The sequence below is a fragment of the Jatropha curcas genome, chromosome 6 (genome assembly GCF_041381405.1).
Source record: "Jatropha curcas cultivar XTBG-Jc1 chromosome 6, XTBG_Jcur_1.0, whole genome shotgun sequence".
Lineage (NCBI taxonomy): Eukaryota > Viridiplantae > Streptophyta > Magnoliopsida > Malpighiales > Euphorbiaceae > Jatropha > Jatropha curcas.
Genome location: NC_143156.1, coordinates 24,924,869 through 24,949,303, shown reverse-complemented (window position 1 = coordinate 24,949,303; position 24,435 = coordinate 24,924,869). Strand labels below are relative to the sequence as shown.

The window sequence follows — 24,435 nt, the reverse complement described above, 5'->3', positions numbered from 1 at the left end:
AAAAGAAAACGGTGGACGCGTTAATAACGCGTCCTTCATTCTCTATAAATAAAGGCAGATGCAGCTCACACAATACACACCAGAAAGAAAGAGAAAATGTAGCAAGAGAGTTTTCTAGTTTTAGGATGGGTTTCCTAAAACTAGGGGAGAGAAAAATAGTGAGGATTATTTTGGGGTGTTTTTTTGGGAAACACTTTGTGTGCCACTATTTTTGTATTACTCTCTGTGTGTACCCACTACTTTTAATAGTGGAAGAATTATTCGGAGTTGGTCCCGTGGACATAGCCCTAAACAGTTGAGGGTGAACCACGTAAATTTCTGTGTGTCATATTTCTATTGTTCCGCTGTGTTATTATTCTCGTAATTTTATTGCCGAGATGATGCCCAACAACTGGTATCAGAGTCGATATCCCAACAAGTGGTATCAGAGCCGAAGGTTTACCGGATCCGTGGATATATTTTAAAAATAAATATACCACGACGACGAGAAAATTACGCCGAGTCCATTGGTGCAGTCCGTTCGAAAAGACGTTGCAGAATCGACAAAGTGATGAATAGTAAAGTAGTAACTCGTGATTGATGGTGAACAGTACTATTAGCGTTACTGTTTCTGAGTCCGTTTCAAATAAGCCCAGCACTATTCACGCATAGTACTATTCACGTATACAGTTACTATTCATGAATACAGGTACTGTTTACGTATACTGTTACTATTCAGGCATACGGTCACTATTCACGTATACGGTTTATGTTGGTGATGATATTCTGCACAAGTCAAAATGGACAAGCAAAATGATCAGTCTAAATGGCGCGTATTACCATATATGGAGAAATAAAATGTGAGATCTCCTTATGGTAATCAAAATGCATTTGCCTGTGTTTAGTTCAACTAAACCGGAAGACAAGACCGATGAGGAATGGGTTTTTGAGCATGCGTCCAAATCTCGGTTGTAGATTTGATGATGAAGGTTTCTGTTGCACTTTCAGAAATGGTCAGTGGAAGCTCACAAAAGGTTCTTTTGTGGTAGCTAACGACCGGAAAAAGATCTGCAGGTGGTGCCTTGTGTCGAAAGTCTTCCCGACAAAAGGAGGTCGGGCGGCGTGTCCCGCAAAGTTGTAGCGGCGGTACAAGATGGTGGGCAGATCTAATAGATTATAGCTGCAGGGATGATGATGGCTGACGTCCCCACTTGAGTGTGCAGGGGGAGATTTGTCGTAGCAGTCAAGATTACAGAAGTGTGTTGCTCTGTCAACAACTGAGGCAGAAGGAGAAGTTCGAGCTGTGTGTCAAAGCAGCAGGAATGAAGAGTCCCACCATGTTGTCGGGAGGGGGAGAATTGTTGTGGGTCCCTCCGACATGTGGGACCTACACGCTTTGAATGAAAGAAAAAAAAAAGGAGAAAACGTGTTATACTGTACACGCGTTGCAACACGCTTTCTTAGAAAAAGAAAACGGTGGACGCGTTAATAACGCGTCCTTCATTCTCTATAAATAAAGGCAGATGCAGCTCACACAATACACACCAGAAAGAAAGAGAAAATGTAGCAAGAGAGTTTTCTAGTTTTAGGATGGGTTTCCTAAAACTAGGGGAGAGAAAAATAGTGAGGATTATTTTGGGGTGTTTTTTTGGGAAACACTTTGTGTGCCACTATTTTTGTATTACTCTCTGTGTGTATCTACTACTTTTAATAGTGGAAGAATTATTCGGAGTTGGTCCCGTGGACGTAGCCCTAAACAGTTGAGGGTGAACCACGTAAATTTCTGTGTGTCATATTTCTATTGTTCCGCTGTGTTATTATTCTCGTAATTTTATTGCCGGGCCCTAACAGTGTGCAACCGGTTTCTCTTTTATTTCAGTCTTTAGGAAAATCTAGCAGCATGTAAATATAATTAACGCATTCGAATATTTTTTTTTTTATTTAAGTCAAAATGTTATGAACTAAATATTTGGAACAACAATTTTATTTTCAGAGTCAAAATATTTTATAGCATGTAATGAATATCTTAAATGCTTTTAATTAAAAGGAACTGATTTATTATTTTTGTTGAGTTTTTATGAGATGTGTTGGATGATGGGTTGAAAATGTGGAGTTGTAATAGGAAAATAATTTTGAAAAAAAATCTATTATATCATTTATAAGCGTCATTCATAATTCTCTCACAAGTGATCCGGCGTCATTTTAACTTGGTAACATTCACATCATATTACTTGTCTAATCGCATTGTATATATGTGTGTGTTCACATTTATATCATTATGCATCACATTTATTTTACTAACGTACATTCATTCTATACATGTTGCAAAATTTCTCATTATAAATTTAATATGCTAGTTTAATTTATCATCCATATAGTTCCAAAAATAAATGTTAATTACTCTATAATCATTCGCCCTAATCATGTTGATTTCCTCTATATGGGATAAATGTGATCAATACATATTGTTAAACTATAGAGTTTTTGGCGATCCTAAATAGGAAATTGATAAATAAAGAAGGTAATCACAAGTGAGCAAGACAGACACCTTATGGTTAGCCAATGGTGCATAGGCAAGGTGTGGCACCATGGTTAGATGTGGCTAACTCATGATGCACAAAAGAGGTTTATGTAGTGTTGGTTACCTATAGTTAGCTTGCGGTGCATGGATGGATTTATATGTTTGTGGTTAACCACCAAGCCTAGGCGGTTACCACTAGGCTGGGCAGTCACCATCTAATGATCAAACGATTAGGATTTGGTCTGATCTTGTTAATCTAATTTGATTTGAGCAGTTCATAGGCTATTTCAATCTGGACTTTGACGTGTCCTATATATTTAGAAAGCTTTTTCTATCTAGTAATGACACCAATTTTATTTTGAAATTCCATATGTAGAAAGAGTTATGGTCAATAGGGTGGATGAAGGTCACCTTTGACTTTAGTTACTGTTAGAGGAAAGGAATTGATGTATTCCTTTAGCCTCCAATACGTATTTGGCTACAACCCTATAAATCCCAACATCAATCACAACAATATAAGAACCAAAAACCCAGAAACTAGCTAAATTTGTTGCGGTCTCTCTTTCTCTTTATTTCATCCTTTCCTTTCTAAAGAGAAAGGGAAGCTTTATAAAGGGAAGAATGAAATAAAGAGTTAATAATCAAGTCTATTCTTAAAAGATATGTTTATATATATATATATATATATATATATTGTATATAAGTTTTCTTAGGTCTTTTTGTATCTCTTTATTTCATTTTCCCTTTCTCTTTCAAGCATTGATTAGTGTTATACTAGTAAAACAAAAAACACAGCTAATATATTTTTTTTTTGAAGGTACAACTAATATATATATTAATTAACTAATGAAGTCTTTTCTTATATAATATATATTGGTTTGACTTGATTGTACATGACAAAGTTAGTTCACTTAATCAAACTTTTCCCTTTGTATGAATATGATCAACGTTTCACATTACTGGAATCAAATTCTAAACTTGAGAGCGGTTGAAAAAAAAAAAGAAGAGAAATTTGGGTTCAATTTAGTTTGGCTGTTTGGTCTTAATTTAATTTGGAATTAATTTATTTTGAAGCTTGCATTTATCTTGAGTTTAAGGTTTAATTTAATTTGAGTTTTAGGTTATATTTAAAAAATTAACATATGATCTAATGTCTAATAAAGAAATTCTTAGATAGATGAATCTTATCACGTCAGCTATAAAGTTATCCAATGAAATAAAACCACATCAGCCACTTGCTTTTTCTAGCATATTCCGTATTAATTCTTTTACATTTCCCGTTTGGTTAGAGATAGGAAACCTAGTTGCGTTAGTTTATGAGTTACTAATGTGAAATGAGTTAAAACAAACTGTTAATGATGTAACTTTATTTCATTGAGTGAGTCTATTAAACTAAGTTTACCTAAGAATTTCTCTGAAAAAAGACAGAACAAACCCAAAAGCAACTGTCATAAAACTTCAACTAATGTAATATTATGTATAATATTGATATTAATTAACTAATTAAGTCTGCAGAACAATACGTGTATAAGAGTTGGTATCACTTAGTTTATATATTTGTGCCATAACTTGATTGTACATGACAAAGTTAGTTGGCTAATGAACTTTCCGGTTTATGGGAATCAATTGATCTGTTTATAGAAGTATAAATATAACTGCAAATCCTCATGCAAAGGTGAGTTTCTGGGAGAGGTTGGAGTTCTTTCTGAGAAAAGGTGGAAGAAGAATAATTTGGAGGAAGAGTCAAATTAAGCTTCCAAAGGTCAGTTTTCATTTCATTTTAAGATTATAATTTCTTTCAATTAATTGTTTGTGATTGATTCAAGCTTCTTCTTTTTCTTTTCTTTTTCTTTCCTTCCCTTTTCTTTTCTCTATTTAATTTCTTTTCTCTTGATATTTATGAAATCTTATTTTTAATAATTATATAAAGAGGTTCAAGGGATGGAAGTTACATAATTTTCAATTTCGTCTCTATATATCGGTACATAAAAGAATTGGAGTTTCAGTATCATCCCGATAAATATGTAATCTCATAGCATGCTGTCTCATTTTTTTGGTATAGGACGAAAACTTGGGTATCTAGATCGAAACGAAGTGGATCAAGTAATCAATTATAATAATAAAAATATGAGTAACAAAATAATAAAGCCAAATACTTCAATTATTGATCCACTAGTAAAATCATAATAAAATATTCGTTAGTTGTTACTTTCAAGTTAATAAGATCATTGAGTATAATGAAAAAATTAATAATTCAAAGACTAGCGTAATTTAGTTTTACATATGTCTTATGATTTTTTCTTTTTGAAAAACGTCTTATGATTAATAGTTTCTCTTATACGGATTAATCTTCTAATTTTATTTAATAAAATATTATTCATAATGATTTACTTAACATATATAGAAAAAAAACAAACAAACAAAAATCTATGTTGAAAATTTTATTTAATTAATTTATCCACTTTTATATTTAGAAAAAAACATTTAGGAAAAAATGGTAAGCGAATATCCAATTTTCGGGACAGGATAGAATGGAAGAGAATGAAAATTAGACTAGTATATATGGGCCAATTTCAAAAAAAAAAAAAAAAATCAATCTTGTTCTAAAATAACCTTTGGAATAAGACTTGAAATGGTACTATTACATTAATATTGAGTTTTTATTGGGACAAAAATTCTGGATGGTTTTTCAAAAATGGATCGGAACTACCACATTCCTATGCACGACCCTAATTTAGGAGTCCTTTGCACAACTCTAATGTAGGATGATACTGGTTAGAAGAATAAAACACAAGTCATCGAGTAATAAAATTAGAAGAATTAGTTAAAATTATAAGAAATAACCAGAATATTGCAATATAATAATAACAATAATAACAATAAATTATTATTATTATTAAGTCTTTTACACAGGCATTGGCTAAAAAAGTTTGTAAAAGGGGAAAATATTTATTTATAGTTTAATCCTAATATCAACATTTAAAGTCATTATTTAAGATCTCATTCTTAAATAATTGGAATAATTTACCATTTGTCATTTTATGTGATGACTTGACAGATTAGTAATGGCAACAAATATAGTTCCTGAATTATTGACCGAGCATAATTATGCTAACTGGAGCGCTTGCATTAAAAATTATTTGTTGGCCAATGATCTATGGGACATGATAGAAGTACACATTGAACCTCCTAGTCAAGAAGAAGCTGAAGCCGAATTTAAAATTTGGAGGAAAAAGAATGCAACTGCTTTACATGTAATTCAAATTTCTTGCACATCAGAACAACTTTCTCATATCAGAAAAATCGACTCCGCTAAAATTTGTTGGGATACTTTGGCAAAAATGCACGAGGAGAAAGAAGTGGCAGATGAAGGTAAAAGTAATTGAATTTACAGTTCCAAAACTGATGAACCGAATTGAAAATTGATGGTTTCGGTTCCGATTCCAGTTCCAATTCTTCAATGGTTTCAAAATCGACGGTTCCGGTCGGTTTTTCGACGGTTCCGGCTGGTTTTAGATGGAACTAGAACCGGCAGTTCCGACTGGAGCTGGAACCGCCGGTTCACGGTTCGAAAAATGGTGGAACCAGAACCGAACCGGTTGGACCGATTTTGGTTCTAATTCGGACCGGTTCTGGTTCCCACCAGTTTCGGTTCCGGAACAGACGGTTCCTGTTTCAAAAAATTTGGAACCAAAACCGAACCGAAAATTAATGGTTTCAGTTACGGTTTGAATCGAACGGTTCCAGTTTCAGTTCCGATTCTTCAATGGTTCCAAAATCGACGATTTCGATCGGTTTTTCGACGGTTCTGGCATGTTTCAAACCAGTTTTGGACGGTTCCAGCTGGTTTCAGATGGAACTAGAATCGGCGGTTCCGACTGGAGCTGGAACCACCGGTTCACGGTTCGAAAAATGGTGGAACCGGAACTGAACCGGTTGGATCAGTTTCGGTTTCGGTTCGAACCAGTTTCGGTTCCCACCGGTTCCGATTCCCATCGGTTCCGGTTTCGGTTCCCACCGGTTCCGGTTTCGGCTCCCACCGGTTCGGAACCGATGGTTCTAGTTCGAAAACTGGATTTTGACCACCCTTAGGAGGGGTTAATTTAGAGATTTTAATAAAAATTTTCGAAAAAAAAAAATATGTGGAAACCGGTTGGAATCGCTAGTTTTAACCGGTTATTAAAATCTTCAGTTCTGGCCAGTTATTATTCGCATATCTAAAAAATTTAGAACCAAAACTGAACTGCAATATCCTAGTTACGGTTCCGGTTCCAAAAATGGAATATGGCCTCCCCTTATATGCCTAATATATTTAGAATTAAGTCAAAATTGATGGATTGGAATGGAATTAATCTTAGTTGTTGTAGGAAATGAAGCACTTCCTCTGTTCCATTCAAACCATTCAAATTAATTTTTAAGCTTCATTTATTGAATCCTATTAACAATAAAAGAAAGGTTGGGATTTATGGAAGGTAAAAGGATGCTGAGGTAATTTGAAATGAAAAATTTATAGAATTAGGGTAAATTAATCATTTTCTTATCTGTGTGAAAAGCTAAAAGTTAACAATTTGAATGGATTAAAAATTTCAGGAGAGGATCAATACGAAAGTTTTCTACCTCTATGCAAAGCTATAGAGAAAGGAGATTTGAACATTGTTACAAAATTTCTTGAAGCTCATCCAGATGCAATAAACAAAAAGATAGCATTAGGCGGTCTAACAGCTCTTCATCTTGCAACTATAAGTGACAAAGTAAACATTGCAGAGGAGCTAATTAACTTAATGTCAATAGAAGGCTTAGAAATACTTGATGACGATGACACCAGTGCTTTGTGTATTGCTGCTGAAACTGGATCTATGAGGATCGTGGATTTGGTATTAACAAAGAACAGTAAATTGGTTTCTATACCAGTAGGTGTAGATCTACCCGTCAACATTGCATGTCGAAAAGGCTTCAGAGAGCTGACCTGGTTTTTATACTCCAAAACTCCATTTGAATTGCTACTTCCGGAGAATGGTACTTTAGGAGCTGAGCTTCTCCACGTCTCTTTTTTCAGCAAAATGTTTGGTAAGAATATTTTCTTTCTTCATTTTATTTGTAAATAAATTCCACTAAAACAAATTTCTTTCTTTTGTTACAAACACAAGACTTTTCACTGGCTCTGATCCAGCGTTGCCCAAGATTAGCCGTGACAAGAACCATTCACAAGACTACCCCTTTGATTGAATTATCAAGCATGTCTGAATTATTTCCCAGCAGCAATCGTTTATCCTTCTGGAAACGACGAATATACTCTGGTAAGTATATTCGTGAAAGTCATTAATATTAATAGAACAAAATATTTTTAAAATGTTATTTAATGAAAGTTTATCTTCGGTGAAAGGCATTCAAGTGCAATTACCTGTTTTTCCTACTGATGTTCGAATAACAATCGAGCAAAATGACAAAATGAATCAGGGCAACAATTTACTACGAGGTATGATCTTCTTTCTCCTCCTTAACAGACAAGGAAAAATAGATAGCTTTAAAGCTTGTGGATTCTTCATTTTCTGTAGGATTTTTTTTTTTTTTTTTGTCCTAATAAATTGTGGAGCGCAACCAATTATAATTCTTATGGTTGAGGGGCATAAGAATAACTAAACGTTTTTGATAGATTGAAATTTTTAAATAGGATGGATCTTTAAAAATTATAAACAAGTACACTACCATTAAATTATCTATCGGTATCACAAGAACATTTTATTTAATTTTTGTGTCCATGACTAAAAATGTAAACGAGTCAAAATCATTTGAATTTCAATTTGACTTGCAAAAAATTTGAGATATGTTGATTCTAGTCGAACTCATCAGATTAATTAACTAAATTGGAAATTAATTTTCATCTATATAGATAGTAAATACCAACAGACCACCATTGTGAAGTTCGAGTTATTTAATTTTAGTTCAAACTTCAATTTGATTTTCCGTTAAAACTTATTATGTTTTTCCGTACACATCAATACTATGTCCATTTAAATTAAAAAATTAATATTAAAATAAAATTATGATAATTGAAAAAAGCTCATTTATAATTATTAATTAGAATATAACACCGAATCATTGATTAATAATTGGCAACGTATTGAAGCTTCACTTCTATTTTCCATGAAAACAGAGTCCCTATGTATATATACATATGTATACAAGTAAGTAATACTCTTTCCATCTCATTTTGTTTGTATAGTTTGACAAAATACGCATATTAAAAATTTAGTTAACAAAAATTATTTTTTTCATCTTTACCCTTAACTCAATAAGATATTAATAAAAGTCCTTTATTTAATGACAATCATAAAGGTTATTATGAAAAAAAAAATTGTTTAAATATAAAAATTTAAAAACCTTGCAAAAATTTTGGGACATCCAAAAAATGAATAACAACCAAATAAAATGGAACGGAAGCGGTATATATAACCTGATTTTAGCGTTAAATTTTTCACAAAATGATTTTTCTGAATTGGGTTTTAATTGTTTGAGATTGTAGTCTATTTTAAGTCGCCAATCTAGTATTAGTACTAAATAGATTATGAGACAAAAAAATGTTGGGATTCATTCTTTAGATAGAGATTATGTGTCTGAGTTCTTGTTATCTTTTTATAATTCAAGATATAATGCTATGAAGTATTTCTTTTCAAAAAAAAAATGTTATATACCTAGCTACCAACTAGTAATATGCATGTGTTATGCACATGTAATATCTTTATCCATAATGTTAGAGATGTTGTTGAAATATTTTAAAATATATAATTTAGTTAAGAAAAAAATTTACTAATCTAAATTATTTTTAATTTCATATTTTTTAACTTTGTTGAAAATTGTTTAAGAGGTTGAAGAATGTACATTTCAAATTCAAGCATTAGACTAATTGTGTATAAAAGCTATATAAAATTGAAAGAAAGGAAATATATATCAAAAAAATCATTGATTTAATTTATTTTTGAATTAATAAATTTTTTTAGACAATACTAAAAATAAAAAAACAAATAAAATGAAATAGATAATAAAAATTCAATCATAGACAGAGATATATCGTCCTTAATAATAATTTCATATAAATCATTTTCTTTTAGGGCTTAAAAAACTCTTCCTAACTTGATAGAGTAAAATAGAAATTAGTAGAGGAAAATAAAACTTATCAAGGTCAGAAAAAAATTATGTAAGAATTCTTGAAATTAAAAAAAAAATTAAAAAATTAATCTTACTAAATCTAAAAAAGCTATCTCGATTTATAGGTTAGTAATATGCTATTGACGTGTAATTCAATATGTTACCTTTAAGACTAATAAAGACAATTATATAATTGCAATATTAAGACAAATAAATGTTGAAACATTTGAATATTTATTGATAATAAAACTATTAGTAAATATTTTCACCATTAACTTTCGATAAAGCACTGTTTCGGTGCGGGCTGCAAGAGCGGTACCAAATCGAGGCAAACTCTGAATACTAGATATGACCTCAAAATAACAGGGGTCAAGGTTGGCCAGTGAGACGATGGGAGATAAACTTCATCGTCGAGAGGGAAACAGCTCGGATCACCAGCTAAGGCCTGCCTTCAGACTTTCAATAACCATGCGCGTACTTTAATTAGGAATGAACCAAAGAGTTACCTTAGGATAGAGAAATGGAAGCCAGGGTCTTCTATAAATAAGAAGTATTTCACCTTCTCTATCAATTCTTTTAAATATAAAATTTTCATTCATAATAATAAATAATAATTATGAATGATAATTATGATAATCAATATAAATATTATAGTAATTTTAATTAGAAGATAAATTATAATATATATTAATATGATAATTAAATGACAATCAAAGGAAATCATGCCTGCTTTATATATAAATATGAGTGATTAAAAGGGAATAATTAAATTGCAAGTAAAAATATTAAAAGCAAATAATTTAATTTCTAAGGTTTAAAAGGTAAAATTTTCTCGAGCAAGAAAAAATGAAATGCTAAAATTTTAGAGAGCTTTAGTCTCATAGTCACTACGTTAGCAACCAAAAAAAAAAAAAAAATTATAATTCTCATATTATATATATATATATATATGATATTTGATGTATATTCATGTTAGATTCAAAAATTGATATAAATTTAATTTTTCTCCTTAAATATTAAATTAAATACATTTATACATTTATTATATTAAATTAAATATAATCCAACTACATTTATGATCATAAATTATTATATTGAATATATTAAAAAAATTGTTTATACATTTATTAATTATCATATTGGTAAATTATTAGATATAATGACAGATGATAACGTATCAATTTTTTTTTCTCATACCATCTTAACATTTATTAATCAATAGTAATGAAGTTTTGATTTTAAATCATAAAATATAATTGTTGTTATAACTAAATGATACATCTAAAAGTTTTAAAAATATACTTATAAATCGGTTCTTTGGTTCAATTCTTACCAGGAAATATGTGTAATTTATGAAATGCCCCACTGAAATTATTGTTGTGAATACACTAAATTCAAAAGCTCTCCATTTTAAACATTTTAAAATTGTAACAAAAAAAATCTCAAATATTCAAATTCTAAAATTAAAATTTTTCTGTAATTGAAAATTGCTTTAAAAATTGCTTCAATTGTATCTCTCCACAAACGAAAAAAAAATGAAAAATAACAAAAAGAAAACAATATTCAAAGAAGTGATTTCAATGAATAGAAAGAGAGATTAACACATAATGTATAGAATGTGTTAATAAATTTATAATTATATTAGAAAATTATAATAGATTGACAATAAGTTAATTAGAAACCCCTTTTCCCATACCTTTTCAGCTTCTTTCTCCATGTATAAATGCAAAGTTTTATAGTTTTCTTTTATTAAAAATAATTTTAAATTTATATTTCATAAAAAGATAAAATTTGTATTAAATTCAGGTTTAAAGAGAAAAGAGAAATGAAATGCAAATGAAGAATTTGTGGACTCAAACAATAGAAGCTTATAAATGAGTAAATATTGGAATTCATATTGTATAAAATCAATTGGGCTGTACGCTAATCAAGAAAATAAAACATTTAAAGTTATATTAGAAAAACTATTTTTTTTAGAATATATTGGATCAAATTAAGTTAATTTCTCATATTTAGAATCTAACTAATCATTACTATAATTAAAAATTTTGGAAAATATTTAAACATTTGTTGCCATTAAGCTTTTATAAGTTTACGCCCCAAAGAAATTTATTGCTAATTTGCTATACTCTTGCCTAATAATCTTTTTATAATTGAAATATTAACTTTTTTTACAGAATAAATGAAATATGATTTCATTTGACTCAATTTTGAATTTTGTAGTGTTTGCAGGGCTCCAAAGTCTAGGCTCAAGTGTCAAAGACATATTTGGTAAGCTAATTCCAATTTGAAGAGATTTATTGTGTTTTAATAGTTACAAATTTTGATGATATTATGCACTTTTCATATTGAATTTAACTTTTTTAGCAATTATAAGTTATAACCACAGTCTGATGTGGTCATTAATGGACTCACTTATCACCATTCAAGTATTATATCATCGTATCAGAAAAGTACTGTATCATCATATCATAAAAGCTTAGGCCCTATTTGTTATAGTTGTTTGGTTTGAGTTTTTATTTATTAGAGATATGAAACAGTTTTCAGTTTTTGATTATTTGTTTTCTAAAATTTTTTTTTTTTTTTTTTTTTGGTTCACAATGTGAAAAATTGTTCCAATTATCAAATCTCTCTTATTAAGTCATTAAAAATTTTAGTTAATAATAAAATTTCTAAAAATCCAAAGTTTTAGATGAAATATTTAAAAATATTTTACAATTTAATTTTTAAAAGTTCAATGTTAAGAAACGATTGATTATTATGTTGAATAAAAACATAATACCCAAATATTATAATAAATAAATAATACTAAATGACATTAGATTTATATAGATAGAGAAAATAATAATAAATATAAAAATAATACTCAATAGAAAAGAATAAGTGACAGGCTAGTGAATGGATGGAGCCCAAAAAAGTGTCGACAAGCTTCTGATGATTTTTGGATGGAGACTATAATTACAATAAAAAAATAAGTTGAGTACCACAATTGATAAAATTAAAAGCATCGACCATATTTTTTAAAAAAAAAAAAATCAAAGTTGATTTTTTTTTTTTTTTTTTTTTTTTGTCACTAAGCGTTTCTTTAATTTGTGATGTCTTTGCTTATTTTTTTTACTATGTTAATGTTGTTGTAGTTGATGTTAGTTTGATTGGAAAATTATTAATTAACCAAAATCCAATTCTCTATTTCATTAATTTCTTTAATCGATTTGAAGTTATCATTCTTAATTATCTCTATTTGCTTTTCATTGAAGGATTGAAGCAAATTTATGATATGAAGTTGACACACATCTATGCTCTCCAAGTTATACGTTGTATATTTGAAGGCACTTCGATTACAAAAAATCAAGATATCATAAAAAAAGGAATAGATGAAGCCTTATTTACTGCTACTGAAAGTGGGATAGTTGAAATTGTTATTGAGATACTAAAAGCTAATCCTTCTATCATCACAACTCGAAACACCCTATCAAGAGGAATAATTGAATATGCTATTGAATATCGACAAGAAAAAGTTTTCAGCATTATATATGCAGTTGGAGAATGGAAGGGTTTGCTGATTAATTCATTTGACGGCGATGGAAATAACACGTTACATATGGCAGGAATGTTAGCACCTGCACACAGACTTGCTCATATTTCAAGTCCAGCTTTGCAAATGCAAAGAGAGCTACAATGGTATAAGGTAATTCTTTACGACTTATTAAGACATACATTCATATTTGTACTCGATATGATAACAATTAAACGATCTAGTCTTAACTTTATAATATATTATATTTAGGCACTACGCTCACCCTTTATAATTTTGATTTCAATGTAGGAGGTAGAAAGTATTGTGGATCCTGCATTAAAACAATATGTCAATGAAGAAGAGTATACCCCTAGCCAATTGTTTACAAAAAGCCACAAGGAATTAAAGGAGGAAGGAGAGAAATGGATGAAAGGAATTGCAACATCTTCTACAGTCGTAGGTGCTCTTATTATTACAATTATGTTTACTACCGCATTTACTGTTCCCGGTGGCAACTTTCAAGATACTGGATTTCCAATATTTTTACATAAGAAAGCATTCAAGGTTTTCATAGTAGCTGATGCAATTTCTCTATTTGCCTCCTCAACTTCAGTATTAATGTTTTTAGGAGTCTTGACTTCACGTTATGCAGAAGAAGATTTTCTTGAATCATTGCCAAGAAAGATGATCATGGGTCTTTCTACCCTTTTCTTTTCCATTGCAGCCATGATGATATCATTTTGTGCTACTCTCATAATAATGCTAGATGGAGATCTGAAACTAATCATTCCTATAATTTTGTTGGCGAGTATTCCCATTACTGTTTTTATATTTTTACAGTTTCCTCTACTTGTTGAGATTTTCGTATCCACGTATAGGCCTAGACTCTTTGATAGAAAAATGAAGTATTGGTACTAAGTAGTGTCTTTCGGATTATTGGTGTAATTGAAAAGTTCGTATTATGTATGTCTTCCTTGTATCTTCCAAAACTATTTGATTTAATAAATGCTTATTAATTAAGTTTTGATTACGTTCGTAAGATACAAATATAGTGCGAAACAAATGAAACAATAACAATATCATATTACTAGTCCGCTTACTTAATAATACTAGTCTATTTTGACTATCATAGTTATATGCTCATTTTTTATACTCATTTAATTTTTTTTATTTATATACAATTAAATTATAAATTCTTATTTAGATCGTAATAAATACAATAATTACATTATGTTACACTTTATATGTACAGTAAGTTTTTTTTTTTTTTATGATATGTTTTACACTGTAATATGTCATTGAAAAAAATGATATATGATAGGGTTTTTCATAAGTGTACGAAATCACAAACAAATAATAAAGAGTGAGTAGAGTATCGTTCCCACGGGGATTGTATACCAAGTATCAAAATTATGTTAACCTACTATTATTTAAACGATAATAAGGGGAATATAATCTAAGAATTTAAAAAATAAAATAAAGTGATTAAAAAGAACTCAAGCTACTAGGGAATTTAAAAAATAAAATAAAGTGATTAAAAAGAATTTAAAAAATAAAATAAAGTGATTAAAATAAAGTAATTGTTGAAAAGAAAACAATGATTAAAAGCTACTAGGGAATTTGACTTCGCTTAATTCTATATGATTTATTTTATTAGTTTGATAATCAATTTTAATTGTTCAAGTAGGGGAAACAACCCTAAAATCACTAACAAGCTCTCCCGATGTATTGTTAGATATTTTAACCCAGTCTAATTATTTATCTTCCAATAGCGCAATCAAACATGTATTAAATCAATAAGTTTTATGGTTTGTTTTTGAATTTATAACCTAAGGTTGTAAATTTATGAAAACCCCCATGAGTCAAACCATATAGCTTCCGCATTAAGTTATCATTCTCATGTAATTTATTTCTTTGTTCATATCAAAACCCTTCTTCCGATAGTAATTAATGAAATAAATCAATTCAGGGGAGAAACTTTGTCTGAAAGCATTAAGTTCAATAATAAATTATATCATGAATAAAGAAAAACAAATATAATATTATAAATTGAAATCGAAATTAAGCTACATCAAATCCATAATATATGAATTTAGTTCGACATAGTAATTAAATAAAACTCAATTAAATTTGTAAATAATCTCATAAAGAATAATAAACAAAAAGAGAGTTTAGAAATAAAAACTAGTCAACAATTGACTTAAGCGACTTTCTTGAATCTTGACACCAACTTGAATACTTGAAGTCTTAAAGAGAGAGAAAATTATCTAGAAAATAATTGAACAAGAGATGGAATATATAATGAATGGATTCGACCTTGATCATGGCTAGTCTCTCACTCATTATATAGACTTTCTGGAATATCTTCGTGTTCGTTTAGGAAAGTGAATCTCTATTGAGTAAGAAATCTTTTAGAGATAGAAAACTATATAGGCTTTATATTTCTTCCCAATTAGGACTCTCCCAGCGCCTAAATAAGATTTCAGCTTTAATAAGATATGACCCACACTATCTTCATGTGGGCAACACAGGCTTAATATGAAGTTTCGGCTTAAGTTGAACACTGCCGGATAGCACGGGAATGCTACGTAGCACGCCCTGAGGCTGCTACTTGCTGGAAGTTTATGACAATTGATCTTCTTTTGCATTTTTGGCTAGTTTCCTATAAAAATCTTACAAAATTCTTTAAGATCAAGTGAAATATGATTCAAGTAAGCTTTATAGAAAACCATAAATAAAACTAAATGAAAACTAATTAAAGCAATTAAAAATACTAAAAATCCTAATAAAAACTATATTAAAAAAACTATAAAAATAACACTTATCAATATATTTGTTTTTCTCTTTCAAATAGCAATTTAAATATGAAATGTAGTATTCAACATAATGATTCATACAGTTTTTATTACACCTTAATTACTTTCATTTTTTTTAAGGAAAAACCAAATTGATTAAATCGTCACATAGTTTTTATTATATGCTTTATAATTAACTTATATGTTTTGTAAATAACTTTCACTATAATATTTTTTAGTAAATAAATATACTTTAATAATAGAATAAAAAATCAATCTCCTAAGTTAAATTAAATATTTATAAATAATAATACATTTTTATTTTTATTTTTTTAGCCAATCAAAATCATGAAAGCATTTTAAAAAATTATTAATAAAAGTATATTCTTTAATAGAAATAGGATTTGCTTTAAATAAGATGTCAATATAACTAATCAATTCGAGACGTTTAAAAATAACAATTTTTTTAATCTTTTTTACATATATTATTTAAAATAATAATGTTGAAGCTAAATTATAATTATAATAATAATATAAATTATTCAAAATTATTAAATTATTATTAATAATTTACATAATAATATAATGAAATAAAATATAATTAGACATAATAAGATAATAATAGTAAAAATTTAAAATTTTGAAATGCTTAATTATCTATATATATTTATCTATTAAAAAAAGTTAAACAAAATCCAATAAGTATAGAAATATTATATATATATATATATATATATAGGTTAAAATTTTTCTAATTGGCTAAGACTAAAGTTACTTTAGGATATTTTAAATTTCACAAAGATAATATATATAGTACTAGTACTAATCTTTTTTATGGCATGCGTTGTACGTTGACTATACTCGTTATATCTTATATTTTTATATATATAATATTAAAATATAAGTTTTTGTTAAATTAAAATAAATACAAATGGTTACGTTGTATTGCATTTTGTCGTACAAGCTACTTATAATGATATTTTTTATGTATTTAATTTCATTTTTATATAATAAAGTAGTTTCAAAATAAATTGATAATGGTAATTATTTTGGCTATAATAGCAGTCTTACTTACCCAGTATATTAGAGAAATGAATATGCACATATATATAAATTTTTGAATCCTAAAAAGTGATCTAAAACAAAAATATATAGTCCTAATTTTTTTTTTCCAGTTTCCTAAACACTATTTCTTTCAAGTCAAATAGATTTAGGATATAAGAGAAAGAAATATCAAGAAAATTAAAAATGCTTAATTATCAAGAGGTCATCTATTTATTGCAAGGGAGATGTAAATATTTTACTAAATTAAAATGATAATAGTTACAAATTATTCAGTAACGAAAAAGAAAATAAAAACACAGTATTAAGAATAAAACTCTTTTCAGAACTCACCTAATAAAAAAATTAATATATATAAATATATTAATAAAATATTATATATTTTTAAAAATTAAAATTTTAAACTATTCGCTAATCCATGCACACATATGTTCATTTTATTTAAAATAAATTTTGAAAAGTAAAAATTTAAAATTTTGAAAGGTTTAATTATGTGTATTCCATTTGAGAATTTATTTTTTTAAAAAAAATATACCCAATCAAATCACACAAATATGAAGAAAAAATATTAATAAAAATAATTAACTTTTTTATCTCTCTCCTAAATAAAATATTATATATATTCTATTTGAAATCTTATTTTTAAAAAAATAGTGTGGGTCCCATTTATGTATGGCACAACCCAAGAGGGGGTGAATTGGGTTTTCCAAAGCTTATTGCAAGTTTGTGAAAGAGAGTTATCAAGTTAGAACTTTCTCAGAATTCAGAATTCTGTTGTAGCGGAAATAGAAAGCATTTGTGAAAGAGAGTTATCAAGTTTAGAACTTTCTCACAAAGCTTATTGCAAGTTTAGAAATACTCTGTCAAAGACAGTTATTGAATTTAGAACTGCTTCACAAAGCTTAAGTTACTTTAGAAAAACTCTGCGAATAACAATTATTATTTTTAGAATCGCTTCACAAAGCTTATTGCTAGTTTGAAAAGATTCTGTGAAAAACAGTTATTGTATTTAAAACTACTGCACAAAGCTTTAAGCAATATTAAAAAAAAAAACTGATTAAAATTCAAGTTGTGATTTATACTGAATACAGAAGAACATATTAGAACTTGGTATAATCACAATACAAAAATCTAGAGTTATAATGTTCAATAAAGATAAAGCTTACACAAGTTTAGAACCAGAAATTCATTAACAACTTTGCATTTCTAAAAGATTACAGTTGTGTAAATAAAATAGAATGAAGCAGAACTTTAGAAAATAAAAAGATAAACACAGTGATTTATAGTGGTTTGGCACTAACTCACCTACAGCCACTCCCCAATACTCATCTAGAGATCCTCCACTATGTTATCTCTTTTCAAGGGTAAGAGATAAATCAACATTACAAGATAATATATTAAAATCTAGATCTACCCTTTGGCCCACTAGATTCTCCGAAGGTTCTAGTCAACCTCAACCCTTTCTGTTTTTGCAGAGAATAGAAACTCAAATCAATACATTAGAATCTCACATAAGGAGAAGGTCGCTTGATAACATATTCCACCATAGCTTCTCACCTAACATATTACACAAAAGTTTTTCAATTAAAAAGCTTGCCTACAACAGATTACAGAATTTATATAGACATAAAGAAATGCAAATATAAGCATAGGAAAAACAGAAATCAAGTTTAGAAAATAGATTTAAAGAACAGAACTGTTTTTCAAAAGATGTTGTTATAAAATTTTCTTTTGTCTTAAAAATATTTTGTGAAACAAAAAGACGAAAAGAAATAAAGGGGTAAAGAGAGAGCTTTGAGAGATTAAAAACATTTATCCAATTAACTCTTACTCTTAAAGAAAATACTCACATTTTCATTAAAAGAAAACGTTTTACATAGAGGGATGAAGATCCCGTTTTAGAAAGTGTAATCTTTAGCCTTTAAAAAAGAATTCTAACTTTTCAAAACCTAAAAGATGCGGAGATCTTGTTACTAAAAATATTTTAGGTCAAAATATTTTCTTTTAAGATAAGCGAATAAAACAAGAATTTAGACTTTCTTTATAAAAGAATTTCTGAAAATAAAGATATAAACTATTTTTCAAATATTTTGTTACCAAAAATAATTAAGAAAAATTCATTTTCTTTTAGGAAAGTAAATCAAAAAGATCATGATTTGGCTTTTATTACTTAAGGTAATTTTCGAAAATCATTTTTGAGAGAGAAAAAATATTTTTATGCTTATAAAAGAATATTCTCTCTATCCTACAATAAATCCTAAGATACTAACCACTAAAAATTTCAATAGTATTCATGGTCTTCAATTAATCTTGGATTTGTAGAAGCTTTCATTCTTTATCAAATTTTATATTTAAAAAATAAATAAATATGCATAAAATAATATTAGCACATACAAAAATATTAAATTTATTTATTTTGTATAATTATCAAAATCTCAAGATAGAATTGACCCTTGAGCCAACAAATATATCCAATCAAATTATACAAATATAAAGAAATAATAATAATAAAAAGAATATACTTTTTTATTTTTCTCCAAAATAAAATGTTTTAAATTATAATTAAAATAGAATTAAATATTTAAATAATAAAAAATAAAAATTTTTCAAATGTCACCTTATTATATGAAATTATTGAAAATAAATTTAAAAAGATAAAACCTACAATTTTGAAATGCTTAAAAATGTTAATAGTTACAAATTATTTAGTTACGAAAAAGAAAATAAAAATTAATTATAAAAATAAAAATATTTTCAAAACTTAAATAACAAAAAAAAAGTTTCAATGTATATAAATATATAATAAATATATCAATAAGATATTATATACAATCTTATATACATATCTAATAGTTCATCAATTCCACGCATATATCCATTTTATTTAAAATAAATTTTGAGAAGTAAAAATTTTAAAAATTTCAAAAGGTTCAATTTTTTATATTTTATTTGAAAATTTTTTTAAAAAATATATTCAATCAAAGAGTACAAACATAAAGAAAAATATTAATAAAATAATATACTTTTTTATCTCTCTCCCAAATAAAATATTATTTATATTCTATTTAAAATTTTATTTTAAAAATAAATCCAATCAAATCATAAAAATATAAAGAAAAAAGTATATTCTTTTTTTATTTCTCTCTAAAATAAAATATTTAAATTATAATTAAAATAGAATCAAATATTTAAAAATATATATAAAAATTCTCAAATTTCTCCTTATCATTTATATTTATTAAAAATAAATTAAAAAAAGATAAGACTTCAAATTTTGAAATGCTTTAAAATGATAATAGTTAAAAATTATTCATTAATGAAAAAGAAATAAAAAAATTATTATTAAGAATAAAATTTTTTTCAAAACTCAAGCAAAAAAGTTTCAATGTACATAGATATATAATAAATATATGAATAAAATATTATATATATATTTAAAATTAAAATTTTAAATTATTCGCCAATCCTGCACACACATATATTCATCTTCTTTAAAATAGATTTTGAAAAGTAAAAATTTTGAAAATTTTGAAACTTTTAATTATGGATATTCTATTTGAAAATTTATTTTTAAAAAATATATCTAATCAAATTGTACAAATATAAAGAAAAAATATTAATAAAAATAATATACTTTTTCTTTTTTTATCTCTCTCCTAATTAAAATATTATTTATATTTTATTTGAAAATTTATTTTAAAAAAATATATCGAAGTAAAAATTGAATGTTAACAAAAATATTTTATTTTTTATTTTTTTCTCTAAAATAAAATATTTAAAATTATAATTAAAATAGAATTAAATATTTAAAAATAAAATATAAAAATTTTAAAATATCTCCTTATCATATATATTTATTAAAAATAAATTCAGAGAAGATAAAATTTCAAACTTGGAAATGCTTATAATAGTTACAAATTATTTAATAACGAAAAAAGTAAAAATCAAAAATCAAAAACTATTACTAGGAATAACTTTTTTTTTTCAAAATTCACCTAATAAAAAATGTTTCAATATATATAGATATATCAATATATTAATAAAATATTATATATATTTTTAAAATTAAAAGTTTTAGCTGTTAACTAATCCCACATATATATTCATTTTATTTAAAATAAATTTTGAAAAAAAAAATGAAAATTTTGAAAGATTTAATTATATATATTCTATTTGAAAATATATTTTTTAAAAAATATATCCTATCAAATCGTACAAATATAAAAAAATATTAATAAAATATATGTGTATTCTATTTGAAAGTATATTTTTTAAAAAAATATATCCAATCAAATCATACTAATATGAAGAAAAAAATATTAATAAAAGAATTTACTTTTTACTTTTTGTTATTTTTCTATGAAATATAATATTTTAATATAATTAAAATAGATCGAATATTTAAAATGTAATATATAAAAATTTTCAAATGTCTTATTAACATGTATATTTATTAAAAATAAATTTAAAAAGGATAAAACTTAAAATTTAAAATGCTTAGTTATCTATATGTATTCATTTAAAAAAAAATTTTAATAAATTATATTCAATCAACTAATAAAATGTAATTTTCTAATTAGCTATGATTAATGTTATTTTAGCATATTCTAAATTTCATTAAAAGCACTATAGGAAATCTCATTATTCTCATATATATATATATATATATATATATATATATATATATAATTTCAAATTTTTTATTAGGTAATGTACTATTTTGAGGTTTGCCAAAATTAAGTATTTATTCATAACGTTTTGACAACTAGATTAAAATGAACCTCAAGTTTACACTAAAACAATTGGGTTTAGGAATGAAAATGGGTAGGTTCGGGTCGGGTAGTGCAATATTCACACCCAAACCCAATTCCATCTCTAATCCCTATACTCTATCCTGTATCCTATTGGGTAGGGAATGTTATACCCATCCTCAAATCTAATGGGTTCGGGTATATCCTCAGGTACCATTATCCGTGACAACCCATGGGTATCCACTATCCATAGATACCCATTTATCTACATAGCCATATTGTTTAAAAATTATATTATGAATTAAAAAAAATAAAAGTATTTATCCAAATGATTTATATAGTACATAAAAAATATAAAAAAATAAATTAATACGTAAATAAATGTTTGAAGAATGATATATTAAAACTTTAATTATAAAGTTGTTCTTCTTATCAAAGATCTTGCTCTTTGTTTCCTCCTCGCATAGGCAGCTTTGAATGCGACTAGCCATGGTTAAGAATGAAAATGAGACTTAGTCTGTTTATAGAGAATCTTGTGTCATTTCCATCACAAGTCCTCGTAGGATTAAAGTGTATAAGCCAATTACATAAAACACAAATTGTGGTCAATACTAATATATCTTAAAAGGCCTAACGTTCTATTACATCCATATTTTCTAAACATGTCATTAGTATGCATTAAATCATTTTAGAGTCTCATCATGCATTAATATGAATTAATTATGATTATGGTGAATTACATTGCCATAAGGGCATTTTAGTAATTTTTCATGTGTAGAGACTGTGTTTTGACAACACAGTGCAATTTATGCTAGACAGTCAGAATTTGTGTTATGCATATGTGTAGTATTAAATTCTAACCATTAACCAAATTAAATCTGCGACATTCTGTAATAAAGATAAAATTGATGTACGCACCTATGCATTCTTTACCTAATGGTTTACGACTAAAAATTTATGCTTTAACTATCGTGTAAAGACCAAAGGATATTATTTTAAAAAGATTCTTTTGTTCAAAAGTTAAAACACTAATACTCAATGGGCAATACCCTTATACACATTTTTAACCTATGGCTAAAGTTTAATACATTTTTTTAGCAAAAGAAAATCACTCACAACTCACAATCAACCAAATTCCAAGGCCAACTCTCTTCTCCCTCTCTCTTTTCTTTCTTTCTTCTTTTTTTTTTTTTTCTCTCTTTCTCTTCTCTCACCACTATGGCCAAACCTTACTGCCTTCTCCATTAAAACGCTATTTCTCTTCATAAAACTAAGTATTTTAGAGAATAAGAACCCTAGTGCACGGATTTGAAGTTTATTTCTCAAGATAAAGCTTTTAAGCGTGAGTTTTTTCTTTTCTTCTTTTTCTTTTTTAATGCAATTTATTAATTTCTCAAGATAAAGCTTTTAAGCTTTTAAGTTTATTTCTCTTTTATGCTAGCAATAATTTTTATAAAATTTTAGTTTATGCTTTTTATATTGGCCGAATTTAATAATGACTTTTTTTGAAAATCTATGCAGTTTTTAGGGATTTGATGCTTAAATCTACATGCATGAATGTTGTAGATGTTAAATATGAATTTTTGTGAAATGTAAATATTGTTTATTTATTCATCTAGGGTTGGCTAAACCTTATAGTATTATTTTTATAATTTTTAAATATTATTTTATGTATGTGATATGTAAATATTATTTTGTGATGTTAAAGATAAAACAATAAATATCTTAATTTAATTTTTGGACTTGATATGTAAATATTATTTTATGTATATGTTATGTTTGCTTATATGTATTTTCCTGTTATAAATGGGAAATAAGCACCACTAAGTTTTATGCTTAGCACGTTGACTTATCACACGCAAGTTGCTGATTTTGGGTAAACAATCCACAACAAGCATTAGAATATTCAGAGGCCTCTATTCCATTACAGTCAATATGCAACCGGTTTCTCTTTTATTTCAGTCTTTAGGAAAATCTAGCAGCATGTAAATATAATTAATGCATTAGAATGTTTTTTTTTTATTTAAGTCAAAATGTTATAAACTAAATATTTGAAACAACAATTTTATTTTCAGAGTCAGAATATTTTATGGCATGTAATGGATATCTTAAATGCTTTCAATTAAAAGGAACTGATTTATTATTTTTATTGAGTTTTTATGAGATGTGTTGGATGATGGGTTGAAAATGTGGAGTTGTGATAGGAAAATAATTTTGAAAATGATGTTGAGATGTTTATGAATTATAGAAGTGTTTTAAATGTTTTTCCTATGTTTTTATGATATTGAATATACTGGGGAATTCTTGCAGTTCTTCTGTAAGATTTTTCCGGAAATTTTTCTAAGTCATTTTTGTAAAACTAAAAGAAACGTTTTTAAATTGTTAAGTATTAAGCATGTTGGTTTAATACTTCAGTGCTAAACCTAATGTGACTCTTAAGGTCCTGTTTTATGAAACTAGATTTTGGGTATCACACCTTCAATTTCATCTAAGCATGTTGGTTTAATACTTCAGTGTTAAACCTAATGTGACTCTTAAGGTCATGTTTTATGAAACTGGATTTTGGGTATCACACCTTCAATTTCATCCCGAACTTTTCAAGTAATTAATTTTACTCTAAATCGACTTTTATACCCTAGGCACCCTGAACTTATCAATCTAATT

The 24,435-nt window shown here is 27.0% G+C and overlaps 2 protein-coding genes across 4 annotated transcripts in view; both read left to right on the top strand.

The window, feature by feature from the left end:
* LOC105645488 (uncharacterized) overlaps positions 1 to 24,435 on the top strand; it is a 30,943-nt gene that overhangs the window by 3,438 nt on the left and 3,070 nt on the right. For 2 of the 3 annotated variants that reach the window (XM_037639108.2, XM_012231095.4), the window contains exon 1: positions 22,885 to 23,113. The exons of the other annotated variant lie outside the window; for it this stretch is intronic. The gene's annotated coding sequence lies outside the window, so the exon portion shown is untranslated. Of the gene's footprint in view, positions 1 to 22,884; positions 23,114 to 24,435 lie in introns of those variants that run through there. 3 annotated transcript variants of the gene reach the window in all.
* LOC119370599 (uncharacterized) lies at positions 7,083 to 14,081 on the top strand. Its single transcript, XM_089722850.1, has 5 exons — positions 7,083 to 7,567; positions 7,648 to 7,797; positions 7,884 to 7,976; positions 12,904 to 13,334; positions 13,473 to 14,081. Exons 1-5 carry the CDS (start codon positions 7,282 to 7,284, stop codon positions 14,079 to 14,081), a joined length of 1,569 nt encoding a protein of 522 aa, XP_089578976.1. The 5' UTR covers positions 7,083 to 7,281.

Coding starts and splice junctions, on each gene's coding strand:
- LOC119370599 (XM_089722850.1), top strand. CDS start 7,282: ATGTCAATAGAAGGCTTAGAAATACTTGATGACGATGACACCAGTGCT. Junction 7,568..7,647: donor TTTTTTCAGCAAAATGTTTG/GTAAGAATATTT, acceptor TACAAACACAAG/ACTTTTCACTGGCTCTGATC. Junction 13,335..13,472: donor GAGAGCTACAATGGTATAAG/GTAATTCTTTAC, acceptor ATTTCAATGTAG/GAGGTAGAAAGTATTGTGGA.